Raw genomic sequence first — 12,228 nt, 5'->3', positions numbered from 1 at the left:
CAGAAATCATGGGTAGCAGGCTTGCCCTTACGGTGGTGGTGATGTACAGCATCTCCTACAGCTTGATTTCATGTAGATTAGAGTCTAGTTTATGAAAGTAAAAATCCCAAACTGCAATATACTAGAGGAAAAATTGGGGTAAGTGCCTTCTTCCTTTGCTGCAGCAAAATATTTGTTAGGTGCAATATACCTGGATGAGACTAGGAAGTGTGTCAGGTTTTGTGCTCCCTGCAGCAGAGCTCCCAGGAGTCAGTGCTGTTGCGTTCTGCAGAGGAGCAGAGAAGAAATGACTCTGGGTAAGGAGAGAAATCTGAAACAAATGGCTTTAATAGCAGAGCAGTCTAGAGTGCTCTGCATGTGCTGGTGAGGAAGTAGCAGTGGTGTTCCTTGCATGCAGAGAGGATAGCAAAACAACTCAGTCCTGTGAAATGACAGTCTTAACTGTCATCAGGCAATTAATTAGTGGAAAATAAGAGGGAATGAGAGAGAAAGAGACTGGTCACCAGCAAGCAGGCCCTGAGTAGTGAACGAGGGTCAGAGAGGCAGAGCCAGAGTGAACACTACTCTACTGGTTTCCATTTCTCTTCCTACAGAAAGACTTTTACAACCATACTTTGCAAGGGGCCTTTGCCCATACTCCTGCAAGATGCAAAGCTCTTTTGGCTAAACAATGAGCAAATCAGCTCGAATCTATATTGAAGTGAGGGTCTGTCTTTTCATGGGCTAATTGCTTCTTTTGGGCCTTTGCTCTTTATGATGACATCTGCCAACTGGTGGTTTATTGTGGGTGCTGAAAATAACAGGAATAAATTGATTTGAGGGAAACCAAGAACAAGAGATGTCTGCCAGAGGGACGTAGCACCAGGCTAACTGTCCCCAAAGGGCTGAGCAGCCCTTTGTCTCGAAGACCTTTACTGTGGCTGGCCAGGGAGTTTTTCAGTAGGAGCCATAAAAGCCCTATGTGATATCCTCTAGCAGGCTGTCATGTGGGTGTCCTTCTGTGGAGCCCAGTCCTTCCTTTTCATCTGCACATGTCCCAGTTTGGAGATGACTGATGTCTGAGCGGGTTCAGGAGTTCAGCAGTGATTTCTGCCCCACACCACTCCAATGCTGTATTTGAAGAAAGCATGTCTAAGGAAATGTCAATTGTGTGGTTAACCTCAGTATAACTGGGTAACTACCGTGTGGTTTGAAGTATAATGACTGTTCTTCATCCCTCTCCACCCTCATGAGAAACCTTCATTCCCTTTTCTTACCCTCCAGGAGAGTACGTTGACGAGAAAGGACAGATCATAATTGATGAGAAGGAGTTTTCACTCATCATGAAACTGAAAGACCTGAAGGAAGAGTATAGGTCTGGTTATGCTGAACTGCAGGACCTGAAGGCAGAAATCCAGTACTGCCAGCATCTGGTGGACCAGTGCCGGAACAAACTTGTCTCAGGTATTGGCTCACCAGGGCAGTTTCTGAACAGTCTCCAGTCTAGCTGAGATAAATCAGAATCCCAGAATAGTTTGGGTTGAAGGGCCCTTAAAGAGCCCCCAGTCCCACCCCTGCCATGCGCAGGGCCCCCTTCCCCCAGCCCCGGTGGCTCCCAGCCCCGTCCAGCCTGGCCTTGGGCACTGCCAGGGCTGGGGCACCCACAGCTGCTCTGGGCAGCCCGTGCCAGTGCCTCGCCGCCCTCACAGGGAAGGATTTCTCCCTCAGCTCTGATCTCCATCTGCCCTCTCAGCACAAAGCCGTTCCCCCTTGTCCTGGCGCTGCAGGCCCTTGCAAAATGTCTGTCCTCATCTTTTTTTATAAGCCTCTTTAAGTACTGAAAGGCCACAATAAGGTCTCCCTGGAACCTTCCCTTCTCCAGACTGAACAGCCCCAACTCTCATCAGTACTGAAGCATTTCAGACATGTTGCATAGAAGCCAAGTCCGTCATCCTCTGTTGTCATTTTTCTTGCTGCCTTCCAGACTTGTTTTTTATTGAAGATTATGTTTGTGGGTTGTTTTTTTTCCTTTTTGACATAACACTGCATTGCTGCAGACCCTCTCTCACAGATGATGACATACTGCTCCTTGGTCACACCACTAGATGCAATGTTGTGGGTTGACAGTGCTCTTGCTGACGGCCCTCGTTCTCACCCTTGTTCTCATATAATAGAGATGGTGACTAAGGAATTGCACTGGGCCAGGGCTTTGGCTCTACAAATGTCTCCTCTGTACCCCTGTGAGATGCAGGTTGCAGCATTGCAGCACAAGTGCCTTGACAGGAAGCTCAATCATTTTAGCATGTTCTTGGTGAGCACCACCCTCATGGTGATGAGTCACACCCCTCTGCTGAGGGTGAACCCAGCAAATCTGTGGTGTGCTCCGCTGCAGCCTGCTCAGTTTGAATCTGTAGTAATGGGAGTGTGGTCCTGCTGTGTCCCCAGATTTGTCTCGTCTGATGGAAGAGAGTAGGTGTACAAATGCCAGAGCCCCAAACATTTGGATGCTGTGCACATGGCAACACTTTATTTTCTACAAACTTGCCAGAGCACAGCTTGTATCCATCAGTGCATCCCACGCTGAAAGAAATGCATGGCGTGTTCCAGGAGATAGTCAGGACCAAATCATAATTATGCAGAAACTTTGCCACTGATTCCCATTGGGTCCGGGTTTGGCATTTTTTGGGTGCTCCAGGTGCTTGCTGTTGGTTTAAACATACAGGCATGGACTCATTCAGTATCTGGGTCACACCGGAGTGAAGAGGCTCTCCTGGAGCCAAAACTGGGGTAAAAAGTCAGGGGTGTTGCATCATGTCCACATGATGGCTCTGCCTTTAACCTTGTTTATCCTTCATGACTCCCACGACAGAAAGCAGCTCCGCTCCTGTGCTCCGTGCTGGGCAGCACAGCCTTCCTCGGGGGCTGCTGGTGCTCCCACTCCGTGCTGAAACGTGCCAGAGCACAGCCACTTTGCAGTGGGTGTCTGGGAATTGCCTAGTATTAATAAGGACATAATTCCTGCTGCGTCGCAGCACCTGCTGTGTGTTATCACTGGCTATTATGGGACGGAAAGCGGCTGTGCTTCTTTAGCATTTGAAATCTTACCCCCGAATATGCTGACCCCTCAGAATGGCTAGCTGCACGAGGGACGGCTCGCTGTCTCCGGGGCGCAGGAGCAGTGCCATCTCGTGGCCACTGCCCCTCGGACTGCACAAGCTCAGGACTCTGTCCCCCAGGGCCAGCCACTACCTCCCTGGCACGACGCAGGCAGCAAACTTGCCTCAGCACAGCCGATCACCGCCTGGCCGGGGCTGGAAGGGCCCCCTGGAGCCCCCCCAGCCCACCCCCCTGCTGAAGCAGCTCTCCCAGGGCAGGCTGCACAGAGCCCCGTCCCGGCGGGTTGGGATGGCTCCAGAGAAGGAGACCCCACAGCCTCTCCGGGCAGCCTGTGCCAGCGCCCGGCACCCTCCGGGGAAAGAAGTTTGTCCCCAGGTTCCGCAGGAGCTGCCTGTGGTGCAGCCTGTGCCCGCTGCCCCTTGTCCTGCCGCTGGGCACCCCTGGCAGGAGCCTGGCCCCGTCCTCCTGCCACTGCCCTGGAGGCGCCTGTGCGCATCGATAAGGGCCCCCGAGCCTGCTCCTCTCCAGGCTGAACAGTCTGCTCCTCTCCAGCCCTCTCGGCCTTCCCTCCTGCGGGGGATGCTCCCATCCCCTCATCATCTTTGTAGCCCTAAGTGCCAGCTAACAGTGCCCTGTCCTTTTTAACCACCTTTTCTAATAGTTTCAAATTCAAGAGCTTGGAGTTCTGAGGTCCCATCTGAGAGTTTAAGAGCTCTGAGGTCCCGTCTGATCCACGGGCAGGGAGGCAGAACCAAGCCATCCTCGTCTCTTTGGTCGTTACAGCTCTGTTTATTGCCCTCTGCTTTGCTTTGCAGAGTTCGAGATCTGGTACAACGAGTCCTTCCTTATTCCCAAGGATGTGCAGGAAGCTCTGAAGCCAGGTGGCAACATCAGACCTGGAATGATTCTCATAAACAGAGTCATGTGCCTGGTGAGTTGTCCTGGCAGCTCTGCTTATTCTCCTTGAGAGCCACGTGTGGCATGGTAATAAGGGCACAACTAAGTGCGTGGGAGAGGAGGGCATGGCAGCTCTGCCCCTTTCTCTGAGCAGAGTGGCTGGCATTGGAGTGCTATCTGTGATGATGAAGAGGGCAGCTATCTGGAGATATATCGTGGCTTCACATTAGCTTTACCCTTAAGAGGCTAAAATAGGACAGAGTGATTGAAGTACCCAGTCATCTGCTGACTATCAGTAATCGGGCAAACCGCCCAGAGGTGCAAGGGGTAGTTGGGAGCCTTGTTTCCAGTCTGTATGATCTGTGATGTTTACAGCTAAACTATTGTGTTTCCTGTTGTGGCAACTGGTACTTAGCCAGCCCTCTGTTTAAAACCCACCGCTTTAGGGTACCCAGGGTCTTTTGTCATTCTTGACAAAGCACATTTCTCTTAAGCTTCTCATTTACCAGACTTGTTGGCATTATTCCTCTGAAGTCATTCCAGGTTTTGTCCTTCATTGTTAAATGTCAGACTTGAAACCTTCATGCTCTTTGACAGGAACGTGGTGGCAGTGCTTCCACTCAGTCTGACATGACAAAGTGATGCACAGCAAGGAGGCTGCCAGGGGGATCGGTTCTTTGTAGGTATAATGCATCTCCTTTATTGCTGTGTAGCCTCTGCAGATCACGGCGAACAGCTGCTGGGGTCAGGCCCTAGGTCCATCTCCCCCAGGAGCCCATCCCCCTCAGGAGTGGGGAGCACCCACAGGTGTTTGGGAAAGAGAATAAGCAAGGTGTGAGCTGTGTGACCCCTTTCCTAAATGCACAGCCACATTTCTAACCAACGTGTAGTGGGGGACATGATGGGTTTGGCTTGTTGGAAGGAAAAGAACTCTTGTCTTCAGGTGTCTGATTATTTTGACTGGTGGTAATCTCAGTGAAGCATTTTCTTTGCTTCCTTCTAGAAAGGCATGCAAAGAGCTTTAAAGCTGATCAGAGACAGCCTATTCCCACCCTACTGAGTTAGTTCCCTTGAGGGTATGAGTAACAAACATGATGTGAGAAAAAAAATGTAGTGAGTTTACTTTTAAACAAAATGTTGTGATCTACCAGACTGTGGGAGATTTTGGATACTGCATAGGAAAATATGTAGACCTGCATAGGAAAGAGTTAAAAAAAACCCCAAACCAACCCTCAAACCCAACCCAAACCCCTTTGGATAAAGAGTAATGAGGTCAACAGGAAAACCCTGACTGGCTGCACAGGTGCAGGATGTCCCTCTTTGGGGAAAAATCCATCACTAGTCACTTTTACTAACCTAAGTTACTCAATGTATTCATAGAAACTCCCTTAATGGTTTTCAGCCCTGGATTTCTTGTCATCATATCATACCAATTATCAAAAAATCCAAGGATGGATGACGCATGCCTTTTAGCAATGCTTTGCAGCTGTGTCAAGTTGTTGATGTTACAGGCAGAAATCTTCTGGCAGAGGATAAAGTGTCCTGGTAATGTGGCTCAATGCTGGTATCTCCTCCTGTTCCTTTCACTGGGCAGTTCACTGCAGCTTCCCAGTCAGTGTCACTGGCTGTGCTGAGGCCCATACCGGTCTGGGAGGAAACCGTCTCATTTTCCTCTGGAGGTTTGTTTCTGACTTACAACCATTTTACCTTTTCCAGACTGGCTGTTCATTTCCTGTTCTAACCCATATCTCCAGGGTGTACATCTTTTATTCTTGGCTTGATCGATTTGGCCGCATGCCTTTTATCACACCAGATTTTCACTGTCACCTTCACCAGGCTACTCACGAACCACCACAGAAGGTGACCTAAAAATCTGCTAGAGCTATCCTCACATCTGGCATGAAAGCATTATATACAAGCTGGTATCTTAAAAAATTGTACTTTGTTCAACCCACGTTCCTCTTCAGTGTGCTCAACACCTTCCAGACGGTTCCCTGGAGAAACGTGGGCATGAGCATCAGCTAGCTGGGCTCAGAGGGGGCTGTGCTGAAGCTCAGACTTCCTTTGCACTGTGAGATTGTCTTGCAGCGGAAGGGAGGCTGTCCTGTGGGTAGTTACAGGCAGAAGCAGGGCTGTGAGGAGACAGCTGAGGGAAGTTCCTTTGGGGCTGTACACTTGCAGATGGGTTTTGCCCGAGGTCCTGCCCACATCTGCTCACCTAAGGTGTGGGAAGGAGGTACCTTTCACTTCCAAGGCTTCGGAGAGATTGTTGAATCAGTGTTCAGTGTGGCAAATGGGATTGGTTGTCCTCTGTATCTCCAGGTGTGTGTTTTTCACATGGAGTGGGGTCTGTCTTTCTGCCGGCAGGAGGAAGATGAGCAGGAGAGGTTCGAGCGCATGCAGGAGAGAACGCTACCAGACTGCCCAGCTTCAGTCTCATTCTACAAGGCAAAAATGAGGATGGATCAAAAGGTAATGTCAGCTGGGCCCAGTTCCACACGCCCCTGCCGATGGGCGTTGGGAGAGCCATCCTGCGCCTCGTTGCCAGGTGGGGTGTAGGACTGTTCTGGAACAGATGCCGTTCTGGCTGTACCCTTTTGAAAGATGCTGGTTTGGTTCCATAGCGCAGTTAAGCTCTACAAAATGTTCTTTGTCTTTGGATGGTGTAAAGGTCCCATCCTGTGCTGAACTTTTGCTAAAAAACAATCTCACCACTTATCACTATCACTAATATCCCTAAGATACCACCAAGGCCCTGAGCTTAGCAGGACTTCAACAAGATTGGGTGTTTATGAGAGTAACAGGGCTGCACAGCTCTATCAGTAAGGATTTTCAAGGAAAATGCCTCAAAAACAGCTCTTTGGTGCTCAGGAGGAGAAATTCCCAGGGTTTCTTGTGGCTTTCTTTGAGCCTGCTGGGATCTGCCACTGGTGGAACAATGCTGGCATGACGGGGGTTATTTGGGCAGCTTTTTCCAGCACCACTTGGGAATGTGTTGGAGTTTTTTTGGGGGAAAAAAGCTTTACAGGTAAGAATTCTGCTCTGAAAACTGAGCTCTCATTAACTATCCTTTTCGTTTTTCCGTTGCCAGCACACATACACCAGAGCCATGTCATCCCTCGAGCAAATGCGCAAGAAACCCGGGCTCATCACAGCTGCTGGGAAGAATAAACCCCTGTCATTTCTGCACGTCACATAGCAGATTTGGGCTCAGCCTGGAACCCAGCATTCAATAACCAACCTTGGAAAGTGCCTCGCATTCATGTCCACAACAGATTTCTCAAAATAAACAGTAGGAAAAAAACCAAAACGCACCCAACTTTTGTGCAGCTACACTGACAGTTATTGGTAATCAGACCCTCTGTTTAGACAGGAAGCAAGCCAGGGAGTTCAAATGGCAATGCTTGTTTTTCTGAGTGTCTCTGGAAAATGCAGTGTCACGACAGAGAGGTGTGCTGTGGACAACCCAGGCTGCTTCTTCGTCCCTCCTCCCCAGTGCCGGAGGCAAGAGCCTCCTGGGCTTGCTACTGACAGAGTGTCAAGTCATGTCTTTGCTAGTTTGATGCTCTCAGGGTGGATCCTGAGAAGCCAAGTCTGGGTGAGAGCAAGTCCTCCCTTGGATGGAAGCAGCCCTGGGGCGTTTGCCCTCCTGGACAGAGGAAGGGGCTGCAGGGGTGCACACAACAGAGAAGTGTTTATCACCTGTCTGGCGTTAGATGAGGCAGCGTTGATTTATGGCAGCCTCCCCACCCCAGCGCAGCAGGAATAGGGCAGCGTTTGCCCACTGCTTTCCAGGAAGGTGATTCAAATCCAGGGTGAGACTGTGGGCCCAGCACCTGGAAAGCTCCCGAGGATACCGTGCTGCTTCACCAGGCTGTTGTTACCTTCACCCCCCGAGCAGAGCATGCTGAAGGCCTGCTGGAAGTCCTCCTCCTCTTCCTCTAGTACCAGGGAGGTGTGGGGCAGACTCCAGCTTGGCACATGCCACGGAAGGCTGCATAGCAACCATCGGGCCAAGAGGGTCCCATCTCCTCCTGCTGCAGATGGTTCACGGCCACACCAGTCCTGCCAGGGCAGCGCTGGGGCTTTTCCCGTGATTTACCTGAAATGTCGAGAGATGTGAGATCTCACAGGGCTCCCTCAACACCCAGCTTGCCCAGGGCGCAGGGCGAGTCGCACGCATGAGCTGGCTGTGTCACTGGGTGCTGTGATGCCTGGGTGCCACGATGTCTGGATCCACCTGGAGAAGGTAATGAAACAACAAAAATTAATTTAATACCCACCTGGATAATGACAGCAGCACGCACCCTCTCGGGCAGCTCTGGTGATGGCAGGCAGCACTTCCTCAGGCCTCACGCACCATCAGCGTTGGCTCGCCTGCTGCTCCTCTCAGTGCCTGTACTACAGCTGTGGCTCTGAGGAGCGATGTGTGGATGTGGGCCCGTATATATGTATGTATATATGTGCTGGTCAAGCTGCAGGCTTGGCTTAAAGGGGCTCTGGGGTCCAGGTCCTCCTCGGAGTTCCTGTTTTTTCTCTCTGCAAGGAATAAAAGTGTCAGCCACAATTTTTATATCTACTACACGTTTGGGGCAGCTCTCGGTGCTTGCCCTCTGCCACTGCAGCCAGCGGGTGCCACTCGCTGGAGCAGCGAACGCGCAGGGTCCAATCTGTGTTTGGAGCTGCTGCAGGCAGGAATCGCTTCTTTATCCCTCTGGGAGGTTGTGGAGCCCCGAGAGCTTCGAAATTATTTGGGGAGCTGTAAGAATAATACTGAAAGCCCCAAAATGTAGCACCTGTGCTCTGCGGCTGCCAGGAACACCCTGGCCGATGCCTGGCAAATCACTAGGATTGCTGGAAAACCTGCTGGCATGTCACTGGAGTTACTGGAAAACCTGCGGGCACTTAGTTGGAGCTTTACGGGGTAATGCTGGCTGGGCCCCGCCGAGGGAGGGGATGGGGGACAAACAGCCCCCACTGCCAAAACTGGCACTAGCCATGGCAGTAGCATCCCTGAATTCAAGCATCCCAGGTTGGAGGTTTTCCACATGCCATCCCCATTTACGTGGAATGCTGGGAAAATTAATTAGTCCAAGCTGTTCAGTTTGATTTAATTTGTTGCAGCTCACTTCTGTTACTGTAACGGCACCTGCTGCCCAGAAGTGCTGTGGGCAACAGCCTAGAAACCACCTTTTCTTTGTGATTATCAATTCCCAAAGGCTTAAAAAGCTGCTGAAGTTCAACCCAGGCTGAATTTCCCAAGGAAACGCTTCCACAGGAACTGAGCTAAGCCTTCCCCTGTACTTCCACATGGGTGCTGCTCGGCAGTGGGTCGCGGTGGTCCCTGTGGCCCTGCTGCCTGCGCCGTGGTCCCAGACCTGGCAAAAATAGGCAAGAAAACTCAACCTTGGGTGCTGCAAGTGTGGTTTTGAGGCTCCTGTGGGAGCGGGTGTGTGTCCGGGGTGCTCCATCCATGCCTCATCGGTGGGGCTCACCCTCGGCTGGGAAGCCAGTGAAATAAAACAGTCGGTGAAGGGACCAGGGCAGTTTTGAGTGATTTTTTGGTGTTTCTCTCCCAAACGCGGCTGGGCGCTGGCACGGCCTGGGGACAGGCACCGCCCTGGGGTGCAGAGACCCTTGGAGCAGGGGAGCGGGGTGGGCACGGGACAGCAGGGCTGTGCCAGGTGGGATCCGGGGGCAGATCCCAGGGCTGTCCTGAGGTGCCACTGACCTGGGAGTGATCCTGGGGTGCTAGTGATCCTGGGGTACCAGGAATCCCACAGGTGTTGGTGTCCTGTGGTGCCAGTGTCTAGGGGTGTGGGTGATCCCACGGGTGATCCCAGAGGTTTGGGTGATCCTGGGGATCATCCCGGGGGTGATGTTGGGTGATCCCAGGGTGCTTATGTTCTGGGTTTCAGGTGATCCTGAGGTGCTGGTGCCCCAGGGTATGGGAAATCCTCGGGTTGTTGGTGATACCAGAATCCCAGGGTGCTGGTGTCCTGAGCGGGAACCTGGTGATCCCTTGCTTGATCCTGGTGATCCTGGTGAGATCTTGGTGTGGTCCCAGTGATCCCAGGGGTGATTCCGAGGAGATCCCAGTGGCCCTGTGGGCTGATCCCGGGGGTGATCCTGAAGAGATCGCAGAAGTCTCATGAGCTGATCCTGGGGGGGATTCCAAGGAGATCTTGGCACCCTGTGGTTGATCCAGGAGCTGATCCCGAGGAGATCCCAGTGGCCTTGTAGGCTGATCCCAGGGGTGATCCCGAGGAGATCCCAGCAGTCTCATGAGCTGACCCTGGGGGTGATCCCGAGGAGACAGACTCCGGCGGCCCTGTGGGCCGATCCCGGGGGTGATCCCGGCGACCCCGCGGGCTAATCCCGGTGCGCGGTGTGGGCCCCGCCGGCGATCCCGCGGCCGATCCCCCCCGGCCCGATCGCGGGGGGCTCCCGCGGCCGGCGCCGGTCGGGGGGAGCGGAGCGGAGCGGAGCGGCGGCGGGCTGGGAGCGGCGGCGCGGCGGCGCGGCGGGGAGGAGCCGTGCGGCCGGGGCGGACTCGGCGGTGGGCGGCGGGCGGCGGGCAGGGCAGGGCAGGGCACGGCGCGGATGGCGGGGCCCCGCCGGCGGCCGCTGCAGCGCGGGGCCCGCCGGAGGATGTGAGGCGGCGGCGGCGGAGCCGAGCCCCCGCCGGGCTCGGAGGGCGGAGAGGGGCCTCCCCCGCGGCCCGGCCCGCCCGAGGGGCCGCGCCGGCCCCCGACAGCGCCCGCCCGACCATGGGGGACTTCTACGACCCGGAGCACCCCACCCCGGAGTAAGCGCGGGCCGCGCAGGGGCCGCCCCGAGCGCTCCCCCCCGCCGCGGCCTAGGGCCTGCGGGGCCCGGCCGAGCCGCGCCGCGTCGGCGGCCCCGCGGGGAGCCGCCGGGGCCGGGGAGGGGGTAGCGTAGACGGGCCGGGGCCGGGCCGCGGCCCCGCCGCCGCTGCCCCTTCCCTGCCTGCCGGCCCGGGACGCGGCGGGCGGGCGGGCGGGGTAGGCCGCGCATCCCCGGCCTCGCGTGAGCGCCGCGGCCGGGCGCCGGCTGGCGGAGGCCGGGCAGCGCTGGCGGGGGGGGGGGGCGGGGGGGGAGCGGAGCGGGGCGGCGGGCGCTACTGGCGGCCGGGCCCGGGGGCGGTGGGGGCCGGCGGCACCCTGCCCGGGTGTGGTGGGCCCGGGCCCGGCCCGGCCCGGCGGGGCTGCGCGGTGCCGCCTGCCCCGCGGAGGGAGGCCGGGCGGTGCGTGCGGACGTGTCCCGGCCTCCCCGGGGGGCCATTTTTCCGCACCTTTTTTACGATTTTTGTTTCTCTCCTTATTTTATTTTTGTTGTCCGCCCCCAGGTGTGAGGAGTTCCCGAGTCCCGTCTTCATTTTGCCCCTGGAATCCCCCCTGCAGCACCCCCCGGGCGGCCCCTGCCCTGACCCCATTTTCTGACAGGAGGAAGGAGCCAGGCTGAAGGGGGGAGAGCAGCCTAATGGCTGGAGAGCTCTGGTGTTCCTCTGTGCTGGGGATCCTCACCAACCCCCCCCACACCACGCCAGGGCCGCTGGCTTTATCTCTCCTTGGGAGCAAGCCGTTGGGTTCCCGCTGGTAGCGGTGGGGTTTCTTCCCCCTCCTCTTTCTTGTTGGTTCTGAATGCTATTTTTACATTTTTAGACTTCCTTCGTGAAGGATTCGGGTGCTTCGTAAACTTTGCATGTGCGGCATCCCCGACGCGCAGTTGGCTCTGGGGTGGAAGGAGGCAGACACCTGGCATGTAGCACACCTCTGTGCAGTGCTTGGATTGGAGGCAAAGCTAAAAATGGCGTGTTTTGAGCAAGGACAACAGAGCAAACCTTTCTGAGCGAGCGCTGTGAGTTCTGTCTGTGCCCACCTGGAACAGCTGAGGATCTGTTTTAGCTGAAATGATGCCTGCGGCCGAGCCTGCTAAAATTAGTGAGAGACGGAGGATTTCATTTTGAGTCCAGGTTGTGTGTTTTGCTAGGTGGGGCTCCTGCCTCTCTGCCCATGCAGGAGAGCCTGGAGCAAGCCCTGCACCTGATATACCTGAGCTGAACCTCGGCAGGGAGCGACGGTCACATCCTGAGCAACCCTCTGGGTTGAAACAACTCTACTATTCATCCAGAAAGTGTTAGCCTGATTTAGGTATTTTGCCTTTTTTGTTTGGAGCATGAGGAATCCTGTCCCCAGGCATTGTGGTGCGTGG

The 12,228-nt window shown here is 54.8% G+C and overlaps 2 protein-coding genes across 7 annotated transcripts in view; both read left to right on the top strand.

Moving 5' to 3' along the window:
* The window catches only part of KIF9 (kinesin family member 9), a 32,837-nt gene extending 22,031 nt beyond the window's left edge, over positions 1 to 10,806 (top strand). For 5 of the 6 annotated variants that reach the window (XM_055806879.1, XM_027787010.2, XM_027787028.2 and 2 more), the window contains 4 exons: positions 1,264 to 1,443; positions 3,912 to 4,027; positions 6,361 to 6,465; positions 7,085 to 10,806. In XM_055806879.1, the coding sequence (XP_055662854.1) occupies positions 1,264 to 1,443; positions 3,912 to 4,027; positions 6,361 to 6,465; positions 7,085 to 7,192 (509 nt within the window). In that variant the 3' untranslated portion in view covers positions 7,193 to 10,806. The remainder of the gene's footprint in view (positions 1 to 1,263; positions 1,444 to 3,911; positions 4,028 to 6,360; positions 6,466 to 7,084) is intronic. The other variant, XR_008747630.1, reaches the window with a different exon arrangement.
* SETD2 (SET domain containing 2, histone lysine methyltransferase) overlaps positions 10,669 to 12,228 on the top strand; it is a 66,530-nt gene continuing 64,970 nt past the window's right edge. Inside the window, exon 1 of the mRNA XM_055806878.1 lies at positions 10,669 to 10,801. Coding sequence (XP_055662853.1) covers positions 10,764 to 10,801 — 38 coding nt within the window. The 5' untranslated portion in view covers positions 10,669 to 10,763. The remainder of the gene's footprint in view (positions 10,802 to 12,228) is intronic.

The sequence above is a fragment of the Falco peregrinus genome, chromosome 5 (assembly GCF_023634155.1).
Source record: "Falco peregrinus isolate bFalPer1 chromosome 5, bFalPer1.pri, whole genome shotgun sequence".
Taxonomy (NCBI): domain Eukaryota; kingdom Metazoa; phylum Chordata; class Aves; order Falconiformes; family Falconidae; genus Falco; species Falco peregrinus.
Note: the sequence above shows the minus strand (reverse complement) of the source record. Positions and strands in the feature narration are given on the sequence as shown.